General features: G+C 42.7%; 1 protein-coding gene across 1 annotated transcript in view; it reads left to right on the forward strand.

Annotated features, from left to right (window-relative positions):
- Positions 1-15,533, forward strand: part of LOC108901513 (protocadherin Fat 4) — a 104,339-nt gene that overhangs the window by 55,905 nt on the left and 32,901 nt on the right. The window contains 4 exon segments of the mRNA XM_018703017.2: positions 4,720-4,981; positions 5,834-6,184; positions 8,508-9,430; positions 11,036-11,210. Coding sequence (XP_018558533.1) covers positions 4,720-4,981; positions 5,834-6,184; positions 8,508-9,430; positions 11,036-11,210 — 1,711 coding nt within the window.

A 15,533-nucleotide genomic window follows, 5' to 3' on the forward strand; every position in this document is an offset into this window, starting at 1 on the left:
GCCCTGCCGGCATCTCCAAGGTCTGCGGTCCCTCACCCACGCCAAAGGACACAGTTGAAATGAATGGAAAAAGTCAGGCCGTAGAGGGGAGAGAGATTAGGAAGAACGGAATATGGACTCAAATTTAATGTTAACTTATGAGGCCACACGTTTTTTATTGCACAGCTGTTGCCTAACCCCCTTCTCTTCACTCCCAATGTGAGAAAAGTCGTACAAAGTCCCACTTCTGGCCATTTTTCTTTTATCGAAATAGTATATTGACTGTAAATCTCAGACCTGGAATCAGGTCAGTCCTTTCAGTAGAGGGATTTTAAGGACATTATTTGATTATTTTCTTTTCTTCAGCACCAAAGTATTCACAGCTTTGATCTTGAAAGGTTTAACATATGGTATTGAAATCAAACTGTTCATTTTTTCCTCATATCTGAAGTTAAGAGCGGTGTCAGCCTGAGATGCGTTCCTCAAGATGGAACCAGGCTTTTAGTCATTTGTAGAAAGTTGAGCATTCGTCCTTAAATGCACATATATGCACTTTCCAAAAGGGCCTAACAAAAGAACTTTCTTGCAGAAGAAGCCGCATTCTGCTTTCACCTGGCGATTCGGATGAAAAAGAAAACATAGGGACACTTAAAGAGAATGTAAAGATGCTCTTTTAGGAATTACAGATTCTAGAGATGTTTACTCCAAACTTCAGCGCTGCCATGAATAGGTCGCTAAATAGAAGCCTGTGCTTCATTCCAGCTCTCACTCCGAGCCAGATACGAGTCCGGCCAAGTCTTTGCCCACATCCTTACGCAGGAAACTTAAGTTGCGCTGACACTGAGCGTACGGAACGCATTGGAGCCCTTGTTGAGAAAGCCACATGTGTGAGCCAGTGCGGAGTAGCCAAGAGTGCAAGCTGTTGGCCAGCTGACGGGGCTGAATTCAGACATCATAATGATCCTATCCAATTTAACAGCGCTACATGTGGGATTCATGTGTGAGGGTATTAAAGTGCTGTTTCTACGCATCCGTTTTTCGCTACGCCCGTTTCCACCCCAGAAAAAAAGAAGGGAATGGTTGCATGAAGAAAATCAATATAAAACTTTAGTCTAATGTATACTAGGCCTCTCTGAAAATGTTTCTCACCTCATTTGAAAGAAACACGTTGCGTTTTGAGCTTTTGGAAAGACTGTGAATGTTTTATTAGAGTTCTGACCTTATGTGGAAAATATGTCACAGGTAAAAAACCTTTTTTAATGAAGAAAAGTGCAACAATGGGTGTTTTAGGAGAGGTCTTTGAGAGTAAGCATGGCTTAAAAACGAATGGTAATGTGTTCCAGAGGCCTCAACAAACCCACTGCAAGTTTATTTCTAGCTATTTTTTTGCAGTTGTGAAACAGATTTACACACCAGCGGTGCAGCCGGTCAGGCCATCTCTTAACGTTCAAAGGCTTTATCATAAAGCTCTCAGTGACAACACTTTGCTTGTTTTTCAGGAGACTGTGTTATGATTGGCTCGCTCGCTCTGTGCCGTTGCATACAGGAAGCTCGCTATCCCCGCCGGCGCTGTCTGCTTCGCACCTCTCACTTCTCATAGGAACTGCGTGCTCCCAAAAACCACTCATCTGCTAAATGAGTTTCCTTCTGCTCCAGTCTGGTACACTTTGCTCCCTGGAACGCTGCTGTTTAATTGGTCAGCCCTTGTTTTTTTTTTTTTTTTCCTCCCTTCACTGCGTCTTTGGAGAGCTGTAAAGTAGTCAAGCTCTTGAGTGAAGGTCAAGAGGGCGACCAGTGTTGGTGTGCGTTCGGGTGTGTGTAAGATCTTAATTATTATATCTTAGGTCATTAAAAAGAGGGAGACGGGACCAGTCAGAGAATTGAGAGCATTAAAATGAGAGTGTAGATATTCTTATGTGTGTAAATGCTTACCTGTTTTCTGTGTGTTGGACTGTGGCCTGGATGGACCCCCTGCCCGGCCTCTCCCACCTTCCTTGCTCTGCCTTTGAACCCTATCAGAAAATTAATTGGCAAACTGCGGGTGTTGGGTTCCGGCCTGTAGCCCAGGTGGCTGATGGGATTGCCAGATCTGGAGCCTCTGATTGATGACAGCAGGGTCCTTAGATGAGCAGAGCCTCAACTCCGTCTTTTTTTTTTTTTTTTTTACTGGGCCTGGATCTCAGAACGAGTCTCTGGTAATGCAATGAGAGACAAGGTCAAGGAGACGGAGGTTTTATCCGTCGTAAAAAAATGGGCCATGGGAAAGAGATAAGAGCAAGTCATGAACTTGGCCTTACAATATTGACTCCGTCTCAGACGTTTGGCAGCGGTCGCCATGTTCAGACTGGTTGGTGCATTAGCACTTCTGCACAAAGTCTGTTAAAGATAGAAGGAGAGGAGTACATTTAATTTGTTTTGGTGACTGACAGAGTCTGGTCAAAGTGTTCCAACTCTGAAAGAACTAAAATACTGAAATATCTTCTCCTTTATAGACTCGATTTTCTACCTTTTTACCATTCAGTCTTCTTCTAGCAGCATGCTAGCACTGTGTATAACTTTCACAACCTGCTAAGGCTACGAAAAGGTGGATGGATATTAGCATGTAACTGTAAGCCTTAACTTATTGTATGATGTCTCCAGGTGGCTGGGTGTTAGATAGCAGGTTAAACCTCTATCTAATTTAAACCCTCATTAGTAGATTAGCAGTTTAACATTAGTATTCAGTTGGACTGGATATTTCTGGCCACTTTCTGAATGTACGTCCAGTATTTACTCTGTTTTGGTCTCCACCAGCTCCTATGAGCGATATCTGGCTGTTTAGCATCAAAATGCTAAGCTATGTTCATCTACTAGTTGCTAACTTTGTCTGTCAGTGGTTAAGTTACGAACAGGGACTGCACAGTGGGTTTATCAGAGTTTTTTAACTGAAAATGTTGGGGAAAAAAACAGTAGAGAGGAAGCACCAGGGCAAAGATGCTAAACACTGACAAGAGGTGTGACAGTTAAGCTTTATGCTAACATCCTAAAAATATCACCTGTGTCGCCGCAAAACAAAACACATCAGCAGAGACTTGCTTTATTGTCGAGGAGAGGTCGAAACGTGCAACATACGTGCTCAGAAAACACGATCCTGAAAGCTACAGATTAAATTAGAGGTGAGAGACACCGTGTCTCCCTCTCCCTAACACATTACTCTTCAGCAGCTAATGTCACCCTTCAGCATTACTGCATGCATACAGTTTATTTAAGATACAGACTGTCATGTGAGCAGCGTTGTCCACCACAGCAGTAAATGTGTCAATATCAACAGCTTAATGCAACTCCTCTCTTTGTAAGCCTCTCCATTGTCCTGGCAGGATCAAAAAGCATCACACAAACATCAGACATAGCTGAAAGAGTCTCTTTTAGCTTAGCTCTTAACCAGCTTGTAACCAGAGCTCTCTCTTCATCTCAGTGAATAGCAGCAGCTTTTTGATGTCACTTTTTTTTTTTTTTTTTTGGCAGAAGACACAGAGCGAGACAGTTGTCTGATCTCTTATTGTCCCCGGCACAAATATAAATGTCAAGCTCTGTCGTCGGACTCATTCAGTTGTCATATCACGTTCGGTCCCCTCTCCTATTCCAAAGCCTCATGCTATAGCTATCACATGTGTCATGGCGCTTGTACTTGTCCAAGGTAACAGGGGATCTATTAGTTGCATTTATAGAGGAACACTATAGCCCCCAAAAGTTCAAAGACGAGGGGTGAGTCTCGGTAGAACATCACCATTCAGCTTCTGTGTGTCTTTTTCCTTTTCTTCTCTCCAGTGTGAATAGTCCTCTTTTAGATAAGCCTCACAAATGATACCTCACATACAGAACGTGTGGTTTAAGTGTTAAAGGAAACGTTTAGAGTTACTGTGCTGCAAAACTTCCCATTATATCGAGTAATTTTGTCTCCTTGAGTCCTAAAAGTCGTATTTTCTCAAGACAAGCAAAGAAATCTACCAATTTTGTGACAAAATATTAACTTCTTTCCCATTCAAATCTAATTTTTTTCAAGAATCTTGTAGGATAAACGTCATTTTTCATCAGTTGCGCAGCATTTTGCCTGATCCTGTCTTCATTCAAGGCACTGAAGCTCACTCTTTTAGTTTGTAACATGATTTTTCCACCTTTTTGAAGTAATAATTCTAGATATTTATACTTTATTAATTGGCAATTTTGTAGTCTGTAATAGAGCTTGTTGATAGGATGTTTGTGCAGGGTGTGGACTTTGTGTTTTCTAATCAAAGAAAATCATAAGGTTTGAAGTTTTTCTCATGTTTGTGGAGGTCGGCTGGTCTAACCCGTTCACACCCACTTTCTCCTCCTTCTTCTGTCAGTATCTCCATCTTGATTTGTAATCTGTTGCATGGTGTTTTTGAAACCACAAGCCCTTCCTTTATTGGAGTGTCCCACTGTGAAGAAGTCACAGTGAAGGGTTTCATTCATGCTTGACGGGTAGTTTGATCTGGAGACGTGACACGCTAAGATGTGTGGTAAACAATCTGATTTCCTACCAGATAGAGTTGCTTTGATGCTTGTAATCATGATGCTTTTCCTCTCCGTAGCCTGAGAACATGCATCTGAACCAAAGTTCAGCAAGGAACAACCAAGCTACAGGCCCTCCTTTTTATTTTTTTAGCTGTGAACCCTGAGAGCCTAAGCTGAAATCATTTATTATAACCTATAATATCTAATTTTCCATCTTCTCCTCAGGGTCCCAACGCCCTTGTGACCTACACCATCATCAGCGGGGCGGACGACAGTTTCCGAATCGACCCTGAATCCGGTGATCTGATTGCCACCAAGAAACTGGACCGGGAGCGTCGTTCGAAATACTCCCTGCTGGTGCGCGCAGACGACGGCAAGCAGTCGTCCGACATGAGGCTGAACATCACCGTGAAAGACGTCAACGACCACACGCCCAAGTTCTCCCGCACCACGTACTCGTTCGACATCCCTGAAGACATGGCGCCAGGTAAGGTCCTGGGACATCTCCTCGACAGAAAACGTCACAAGGTTAAGGAAAGACGTGAAGGAGAATTCATAAGGACTTAGGAAAAGAGGAAAAAACTCAGTAAGCTTTCCTGTCCAACACAGAATCACACGTCCTGAGGAGACGATGCTTTCAGTTCATTTCTCAGTTATTATTCGACTGCAGCCCTGGTGTCACTCAATGAGGCCTCACTATGTATGTAAAGGATTGTAGAGTCATACAGGCAATGTTTTGTCTTCTGCAAAAGCCCTTAGTCGTCTCTGTTAAGGTCATCAAGAGCCTCAGATTATTAGGAGCAGCTCCTTTGTAGTAGTTTATAAGTGTGTTTTTTTTCTTTTTGCATTTTTTAAAACATTTTTATACGACTGCCGCAGCCCTCCCAAATCCTGCGTATCTTCCTTAAGGGGAAAATTAAGGAGTTTAAAAGGTCAAAGGGACGGTAACTGATATTTGATTTATATGGAAATCTATCAGCAGCCAGCAGGATTTACAGCAACACTGACAACTGTCTGGCACAGCTCCTTTATCCCTCTCACTGCTTCAATTACAGAAGAGACAGAAGACTTTGGTAATGGTGTAAGAAATTGAAGAATGTGCAGTAACGATGTAATTAAAATGTGATCATGAGCTGTTAAAGCAGTATCTTCATCCCTAAAACACTTAAAGTTCCAGAGTAAATTGTTATTTTAGCAGCTGGCAGAGTGATCACGGAGTCACTGGTGTTAATAAAGAGGCCTAATAACCCCCTGCAGATATATTAAAGTCATTTTCTTCTATAGGGCAATAAAATCCAGTTTCTCGCCTCTGTGTTACAACCCCGTCTGTCTCTCCCAGGCTCCATCGTGGCGGCGATCCTGGCCAGCGACTCTGACTCAGGGGTGAACGGAGAGGTCACCTACTCGCTGGAGGAGGACGACGAGGACGAGACGTTCCTCCTGAACCCAGTGACGGGGGTTTTCAATGTGACGCGTCCCCTGGACTACGAGGCTCAGCAGTACTACATCCTGACGGCGAGGGCCCAGGATGGCGGTGGCCAGGCCAGCACGGTCAGAGTGTACTTCAATGTGCTGGACGTGAACGACAACCCACCCGTCTTCAACACCAGTGTGTACAGCACGTCTGTCTCAGAGAGTCTGCCGCCCGGGTCCAGCATCGTCACCGTCGGGGCCACTGATGCTGACGACGGTACGTACTCCTTGGAAATTATAGGGAAGATATTAGGGAATTAAAAGATCCAATACTGATGAAACAAATCATATTTGCTTGTAACATAACACAGCACAAACAAACATATTTACAATGGGTGCCTACAACAATTTTTTATTTTACAATTGAACTTTAACCATAATTGCATCATAAAAGCAAAATTTAACACTAAACTAACTGGAAATTAAGAAAAATTAAAGAATAAATGTAAATCTACACAACAAAAATGTAAAATTCTATAAACTGTGTAAAAATAGGGAAAAAACTGAGCTTAGCAAACATGATTTAAAGCAGTTTCTACTTGCTGCTCCCGTATATGCTGATGCCAATATTACAAATAAATCTAAACAATCAGGCTCTAATAAATATATTCGAGTAGCACTCTTCCACAGTTGGATTACATTATAAAATACATAAAATACCTGCTTAAAGTCTTTAATCTGCTTGCAAATTTAAGTTTTAGTATATTTAATTCACATTTATTGTCATATTTTTAAATTGTAACGTTAGTTTACAATCATGTTGACAGAAACCACACCATATTTATGAATTTTGGCACTGATTTAACTCAATACTCCGACTTTCTGGACTTACTTTTAATAATATACTACCTTTTTAATCATTCTGCTGAATTAGAAGTTACATTAAGGCAAGAAAAACACATCACATTTTAAATCAAGTTAAATCCTGGTCGAGTATCCCAGTATGTTTAAAGAAAACATGTCTGTGAGAATGTTTTAGGCACTAATGTCCTTTCAAAGTATATAAATCAAGTGTGAGTGAGCCGTAGAAGATTAATTTAATGTAGGCCTGTCATTTTGTTATGACAGTTGGTTACACAGCAGCTCTCCAACCTACATTTTATTTTTCATTTTTATTTTGCGTCACGCTCGAACGATCTGATGAAATACAGCATCTTCCAGCAGCGTGTGATTAAGCGTCCGGAGTTATTTCTGCGTTTTCAGGTGGTGTGTTTCGTATTTGTGAAGTGCCGTGCGGTATTTGAACAGTCACCACTGCTCTCCTCCGCTGTAATTACCGCTTCACCCAGGGCCTAATGTGGTTATAGTGACCTACATTCCTGGGAAATATGCTGCCTAGTTCTCAACCAGAGTCTGGCTTCTTCCTCCACTGTCCACATAATCTGACCGCGTCACCCTCTCAGATATATAGTTGCCGCTTTCCACTGTCAAAATAAAACACCGCCATTGTTAGCACTTCCTAAGCCCTGACCCTCAACCCCCCGACTTTGTCTCTGGACGGCGTAGCCTAAACTTATGTGGAAGTAGCACTCAAGCTTTTGATAAGGGATTACTTGTGTACTGTAAATACACGCTGGAGTGTGGGAAGGTGCCGGCGCTTTCCACATGAATACCCCGTTGAGTTGAATTACAGACGCTCAATTTAAGCTCATTTTAACCCCCCCAGTTCCAGTGGAGTGCTGCGGATTAGGCCAGATTTCAAGGTTAGATAGTCTACTGCATCCATCCCTCCATCCACCCAGTCAACGCTGCAGCTATGTCATTTAAAATAAACGTCTCAATCGCGAGAGATTTTCCAAAACGGTCCTATCGGCTGAGGAAGTGGTTTGCAGCGGTGTTTCTCTTGATAGCAATCTGTCATGCTACATGAATGGATCGTCCACTTGGAGGACAAGAGGAGCAGCCAGAGCTACAGCTGCCGCACATGTACAATTTGTGGAAATGGATGTTGATAGCGTGTGTCGGTGCAGAATTCAGACACATCTGGAACAATGGATTCCAGTCAAGAATATCAGAATTCAACTTCCCTTACACTTTACTTTTCACATTTTTTTTAATGCAAGGCCATACTACATATTTCCTTGTAGATTAATTTCTTTTTGGTGCTACACATAATTATTTTAGTTAGAAATACTCCTTAACTCTCAGTTTAATTGTAAGAAATAGAGGATGTAACCACAAATTCTTCCCTATTTGCCCCAAATTAAACTTTGGCTCCAGATTTTGTTAATTTTTCCACTCAGAGAAAATTACACATTCAAGCCTGAGAGCAAAATACAAAGTTAATTTCTCAGAGAGCAGATCTCTCGTCTGTTTCGTTGAGTATCTTTAGGTTTGAAGGAACTTAAACCTAGATGTTAAGTTTACTAGAGCTGCATTGATTAGTCTGTTGACCCAAAATGAATCAGGAAGTATTTTTTGAGTCAAAAATGTCAACGTCAAGATTTTGGACTACTAGTCAGACAAAACAATAAAGACATTTTTAGCACTCGCATAATCATTATGATTATCCTCTGATTCCCTCTTTGCTTTTCTTCCAGGCCCAAATGCTCAGCTCCTCTACGAAATTGCTTCTGGCGACTCCCAGGGTCACTTTGTCATCACCAAGGAAGGAGTCCTCCAAACCAAGAAGGCCCTGGACAGAGAAACGCAGTCCTTCTACAACCTGGTGATCACCGTCAACGACCTGGCTCCACCTCCCATGACCCGCTTCACCAGCACCGCTCAGGTGTCCATCATCCTCCTGGACGTCAACGACTGCCCGCCAACCTTCACCTCCCAGAAGATGACTTACATCCAGGAAAACACGCCGGTGGACACGGTGGTGTTCACCGCCCAAGCTACGGACGCCGACAGTGGGCCCAACAGCTACGTGGAGTACTCCCTCAGAGGACCCTACGGGAACAAGTTCAGCATTGGGACGGTCGATGGAGACGTCCGGTTGGTTGGGGAGCTCGACCGGGAGGAGCTCTCCAACTACACCCTCACAGTTGTGGCCACTGATAAAGGAGAACCCCCTCTGTCTTCAACCATGGATGTGACCATGATGGTTCTGGACGTCAACGACAACACACCGAGCTTCTCGCAGAACATCTACGACATTGAGATCGAGGAGAACACCTTGACAGGGACAGACGTCATCCAGGTGTTCGCCAGTGATGCCGACGAGGGCACCAATGGCCAGATCCGGTTCACCATCTCCGGAGGCAACACCAACTCTGATTTCAGGATCGATTCGGTCACGGGGGTGATCTCGGTTGCCAAGCAGCTGGACCGCGAAGCCCGCTCGTCCTATTCTCTCGTGGTCCAAGCCGCAGACCGCGGCAGCAGCCCCAGGGTGGACCGCGCCACCGTCAACATCATGCTGCTGGACGTCAACGACTGCTCGCCCGTGTTCGAGCTCTCGCCTTACACCGTCAGCGTTCAGGAGAACCTGGAGAGCCTGCCGAAAAACATTCTGCAGGTCAGCTGCGTTTGTTTTCTCTTTCATTGAGACGTTCATTGAAATTTAAGCAGTTTGGATGTCATTAACATTCACAGACAGAACCTCCTGAGTGAAAAGACGGCAGTGTTTTTGAATGACAGTCCTAAGACCTTAAACAGGGCTAATGCCTTAACCAAATTTGTGTTAATACTAACTTAATAAGTGCAGGTATGTGAGTTTTATCAGCGCACCAAACCGCTAAAGCACGGTGGTCTTATTTTGCTAAATGCCATGACAAATACCTGACTGAAATGATAAAGAAATGATATATGACTGCAATTTGCTCTGCACAATTACGGCTTTATAGGGTTTCACCGAAATATGAAACTCACCTAAATTGCATGACGAGGCAATTAACGTTCTAACCACCCTGATGACTAAATGAGCCGTACACAGTTTTTCTAAAAAATGGAAAAAGGGGAGCGACTGATTTCCAGTGACGGCGGCAATTCCATTTTCTCTCGCTTGTGTACCTTCAGAGGAAATGAGGGTATGGTTATGTGGAGGGAAAGGGTCCAGACGTGGTGGGTTTTTTTTTTTTTTTTTTGCCACACAAGAGCTCACATCTGCATGCTAACCTGTCTGCAGCACGCACGGCAGGATAGGCCCAGGGAAGCCCACAATGCATTGTGCGCAGCAGTGAGTAGTTTAATGCTGCACTGGCTCATAGTTTCATACTGTCCTCACACCTTAGAACAGGCTAAAGGGCAGAAGATGCATATGTGACTTTTCTGGTTTTCTTTTTTTTGTGGCATCCCTGGGAAAGTCTGATTAGACAAAGTAAATAAGTAATGATCTCCCTCCCCTCAACAATTACCTTCACGTTGCCTCTGATGATAATTAACTCTCAGCTGCTCCAGTGAGAAGACTAAGGAAGGATGCTGGTTATACTGGGTTTCTCCCAACCAGGTTCAAACTGATGTGGTTGTGTGCAGTAGAGCTAAGCACACTGAATCATGACTTGTGCTTAAACACAGTCTGAAGCTACTTTACTGAAAGGAACGACGTAACTTCTGCTGAATAATTTAAATGTAGAGTGTAGAGTGTGTTTTATTGTGTACACACTCAACTTTTCATTTGAAAGAAGGTGTTTTGTCTCTTTTCAACAGTTACATAGTCTTTTGGAAGGTATTTGAATTTTATGCTACTTTATACTTTTACTCCACAGTGTTACAGAGGGAAATATTGTCCATTACTTCTATTAAACAGTTAGTTACTTTACAGATTAAGATTTTACATGCAAAGTATCATAAATAGCTAGAACATGATGCTTTAGAACAATATGCAAGGTTAAAATCAGCCCCATCTTGATCAGCTGCAACATTAAAAAGTTGATCACACTTTAATGCATCAATAATAATAATCAGTTTTAATCAATTTGTACATTTTCTATTCTTAAGACTACACAAAAATGACAAAATATGACATTTGTGTATCTGTAAGTTTTTCATTCAGTGGTGGAAAATGTTTAATTAGGTATTATTAATATTAGATATTAAGAAGTAGCTGCTCCTACGTCTCCTGCTTCTTCTGTCTGTTCCTGATTTTTATTTATTTATTTATTGTTGTTTCTGTTTTCTCCAGGTCGTCGCCAGAGATGACGACCAAGGCGCCAACAGTCAGCTGAGCTACATGCTGAGCGGCGGAAATGACGACGGCGCGTTCAGCCTGTCGTCCAGCGGCCAGCTGAGCCTGACCCAGACCCTGGACCGCGAGGCTCAGGGGAAATACGTCCTGCTGATCACAGCCACAGACTCAGGTACTACATCTTGAAAGTCAACAATGATTCTCGTGCCGGCTTTGGAGTGTTGTGTTTCAGTTTGTCGGGTTTCCTAAATCAGTTATTTATGTCTGAACTCATACCACATTCAGCTTATCATCCGGGATCTGACGTTTCTGGTGAGGACTCAGCACCGTGTAATATGTCCTTACACGGGCATTTGTTGAAATTCAGCAAAGCTAGGAGAATATTTTGTAATCAGCCAAACCAAGCTGAAAAAGAATATTTTCATAAACTTAACAGCAATGTCAACAAACAGCTTTTTGATTTCATAGTGTGCACAGTGCTCTTTTTGTGTGGCACGATAACCTAAACATCCAGGAGTTTTTAGCTTGCAAAATAGTGGGTGTTTTTTGACCTATTCCCCAGAAGTCCTTTCAGCGGGTTCGATTGAATAGCATCCTCTGTTTATTTGGATACGGCGGTAGAGCTTGTTATAGCCAGATAAAAGGTTAACTTGTTATTGCATAGAGGCCAGTTAATGTGCAGTTAAAGGAGTACATGCGTATCCCCGTTGCAGCCAAATCACATGGTATCCCAGCTAAGTATATGTTTCCCCCGAGCTGCTCTGGCACGGCCGTCATGGTCTGAGGGTGGTTCTGTTTCATTCCTGGATTGACCATGTGACCGTTCATAACGCTGTGTATTTTTGACTGTGCACAAGCTTTGGTGAGAATTGGGACAATGCTGCACAACACTGAAAGATGTTAGCTACTTCTACATGAGCAAAAAAGACTTCTGAGTGTTGTATCTGTCACCTAGAGCTTGATTAATCTTCATTTTTATGGGAGAGATGTTTAAAGTTTGAGCAGCAGAGGATATTAAAATCAAAAACTGTGCAACAGCATCAAATTTTCAGATGATAAAATCCAAAACACAAAAAAATTGGTGTCTTTTTTCTGTATGTTTTGTTAAGGTTTTCTTGTTTCATATACAGTTTAGAGGTCTGTGCCACATGGACAAAGTTGCCCAACAAGCGAACATACTAATTAGGATTCGATCCCTTTTTGTACGCTTCACGAGGAGTCCATATTTAGAGCCCTGACAACAATTCCAAAATATTTTGACAGGACATTTCAGTACAATGTTGGTGAGAGGCAAAGAGAGAGAGAGAGAGAGAGGGATTTGGGGTAGAATATCAAAATATCAAAAACCCCATAATCATAGTACAGGCCAAATTACCCAGCAGCATTTTCTCACATTTTTGAGGCCTCGGCTGAGACAGTGGGGGGAAATGGTTCTCCCAGGCGCTATCTGGCAGGAAATGTTGAAGGTGGATGGTGCAGACATGTCTCCAAGTCTGCCGTCTACCATGACCCATTTTCAACCGCAGACATTCATCTTAACATGTTGAAGTCCGCCTTTATCTTCCCGTGCTGCCGTCTCTGACTAGTTCTGTTCCAAAACACCATGTTAACACACAGAAGCAGAGGGAGAGAGAGAGGATTTATCATCCAGAGTCTGTAAAAGCATTGTTCTTGGACTTCAGCTATTCAGCTATCTGTTTATCACAAAATATGTTTTATTGTCATGTTTGGTGTCGAGGCGGAGCCACTGAAGCCCTGCAAACGCTTCATCGTCGACCGGAGGAGATAATTTTGTTGCTACCTGACTTTAGATCAGGCAGATGTGCTCCAGTGTCTCAGCTTCTTTTTGAATGTCTTCCACGAATGAATCGCAGGGCCTTGTGCCTGGGACATTTTCAGTGTTTTCAGCGAAGGTAAACTCATTAATCGCGGGGCTACGGGACCCCCTCTCTCTGCGGCGCTGACTGAAATCTGTCATGAAATGGATGGAAACAAAAGAGCTCACCGGGTGCTGGTTCTCGTAATGGGTTCTGGCTCGGGTGAACGGTAGAATTTTGGCAAACTTCTGCCATTATTTGAAACTCTCAGCACAGCCCCCCTTTCTCCTCTCCAGCCCCCCTTCTGAAATGTGGCATCCATACAAGCTGCATAAAGGTGTTTTACAAGGCGTCTTGTTGAGAGGAAACTTGAAGATCAGACCTAGGATATTTCTGTTTTCTCTCTCACTCTTTCTCCTCTTTGTTTATGGAGAAGTTGTTTGCAACATTTCTGAGTTAACCAGTTGTGCAGATACAGGCAGATATTTCAGGGGTCTGCAGGGTCTCTAGCTGATCCGACTGCTCAGCCAACATCTGGATCAGCTGCAGGCAAATCTGATTTCTGAGCCACTGCTTAGCAACATACAAGTTCTGGCTGCTTGCAAGAATGTAAAACAATGAGATCTCCAACAGAGTTGCACAGTAAAACACTTTTGCCAAGCAGTGTTGCTGGATTGTGTTTAAGTAGGCATCCGTGGTTGTAGAAAACATATTTTTATAAACAGTGCAGCCGGTCAGCTGTGGGTTCTTGCATCTGATTAGCCTTTTAAAAAGCACCAAAAAGCTTTGTTAGCATTCCTTCTATTCTCTAAACAAGTCTCTTCTCTTCAGTCTTTATAACCTTAACAATTCAAATTACGTGAAGACACATGGGTCCACCTTTTTCTGTTTAAACCACACTCTGAGGGAGTAAATAATGTAGCCAGAAGCCCTTTGTTATACTGGTTTCCTGATGCGGAAAAGTCAATTCCAGTTGTCAGAAACACAAGGGATTTTTAGATTTAAGGCGGCATTAAGTGTTCACCAAGAGAGGGTCCCAGTTAGTTGTATTGAAACTTTCTGTATTTAATTAAAGTTAAGGATTAAGTGATGTAATTTGGGGTAATTTAAGGGTTTTTTCCCCTTAATTTTGTGTCACAAGTTCTGTGCCTGTCATCTTGGATCGTGTTGGGAGGGAGTGCTCTCACTTTTATAAGTTGTGTTTTGTAAGTTTGAGAAAACTGAGATAACTTTTGTTGAATAAAACATAAAATTGACCAAAAGTGATGGAAAATTTAGAGTTTCGTTTGAATGTTCGTAAAACATGTTGCATGCATGCACACGCTTGTGTCTGCCTGTAGGCGTTAATACATTTTCTGAGTTTGTGCGAGTCTGCGTGAGGTGGTGAGAGCGTCCTCGGGGGGCGCATTGACATGCACCGCGTTTGGTCACATTTATTAAAGAGGAGGCACAGTAAATCCCTTGGCCCATGTCTATTACAGCGGATACGGTCGCATAGAAATCCCGTCGTCTTTCACATCCCTCCAGCACATCGCTGTTTGTATATGGCCTTTTGGCTGGTGGGTGAGGGGGAAGTATTTGGAGGGGGCTAAACGGCCGCTTAGCAGATAAAGAATTTTAATGACCGTCCCTATTTAAAAGCAGGATCTTTTATTCTCCTAAATGGCTCCCATGAATCTGGTGTGTAAACCCTGCAGTCTTCGAGTTTTAGTTTTAGGTGAATAACAGTCTGTCAGTCTCCGGTCTGTCATCTGCTTTTAAACAAGAACAAACAAAAGTACATTTTTTAACCTGAGCTCACATCCATCCATCTCTGTCGTATCTAGCCAAACAGAAGTGTAGAGTAAAAGAAGTCCTCTGCGTGAACACTGATAACGCCGGTGTTAAAATGTGGCCCGGGCACTGCTAGATCACTGTCCACAATAAATCTTTAATGGAGTCCATTTCTGAGAGTTTCAGCCAGTCTGCAGTCTAGTGACAACACAAGACTTAGCCAAATAAAATATCAGGTTCCTCAAATGAACTTTAACAGAGCAGTAACATTCTGGATCAGCTCTTTAAAAACTTTTGCAGTAACAATGCGGTCTTGCAGAGTTTTTTCCTATCGCCTGTTTTCTCTTTTCCACTCCCTGGTACACCCTTTAACAATTGCTGGATCTGAATGTTTGTGTAAATAGCTTTGGTAAGTAATTGGGGGGGTTTTAAAAAGGTGGTGTGGGTTGGATGATTAGTGCCTCAGCCTGGCAAGATCCACTTTTTAATGATGTTTATTCTCTCTGTTTCTCTTAGGACCCTGGTTAGCACACCGTGTTCTCACAAAGCTAATTTTATCATAACTAGTCGTAGCTGGTCCTGACTCGCAGCGTGTGATGTGGGTGTGAATAAGTATGCATGCTTTCACTCTTAAACACTTCTCCAAAGTCATATTTCAGATTTATACGACTATGCATGAACATTATAGAGCGGGTTATGGTGCCAGAGTATGTTTTTCACCTCTCACGCTGGTTATGATCCGTCGATGCTGCCCTGTCGCCATAAAACAGAAAAGGAACGGTCGACAGATGCACTGCTAAATAGGGATTTCCAAATATTCAACAATGCAGCAAATAAAAGCTCCATTGTAATAAAAAAAAAAAAACACAAAAGGCAAGTCACTTCATTAAATTTCACCACAGAGG

The sequence above is a fragment of the Lates calcarifer genome, linkage group LG8 (assembly GCF_001640805.2).
Source record: "Lates calcarifer isolate ASB-BC8 linkage group LG8, TLL_Latcal_v3, whole genome shotgun sequence".
Lineage (NCBI taxonomy): Eukaryota > Metazoa > Chordata > Actinopteri > Centropomidae > Lates > Lates calcarifer.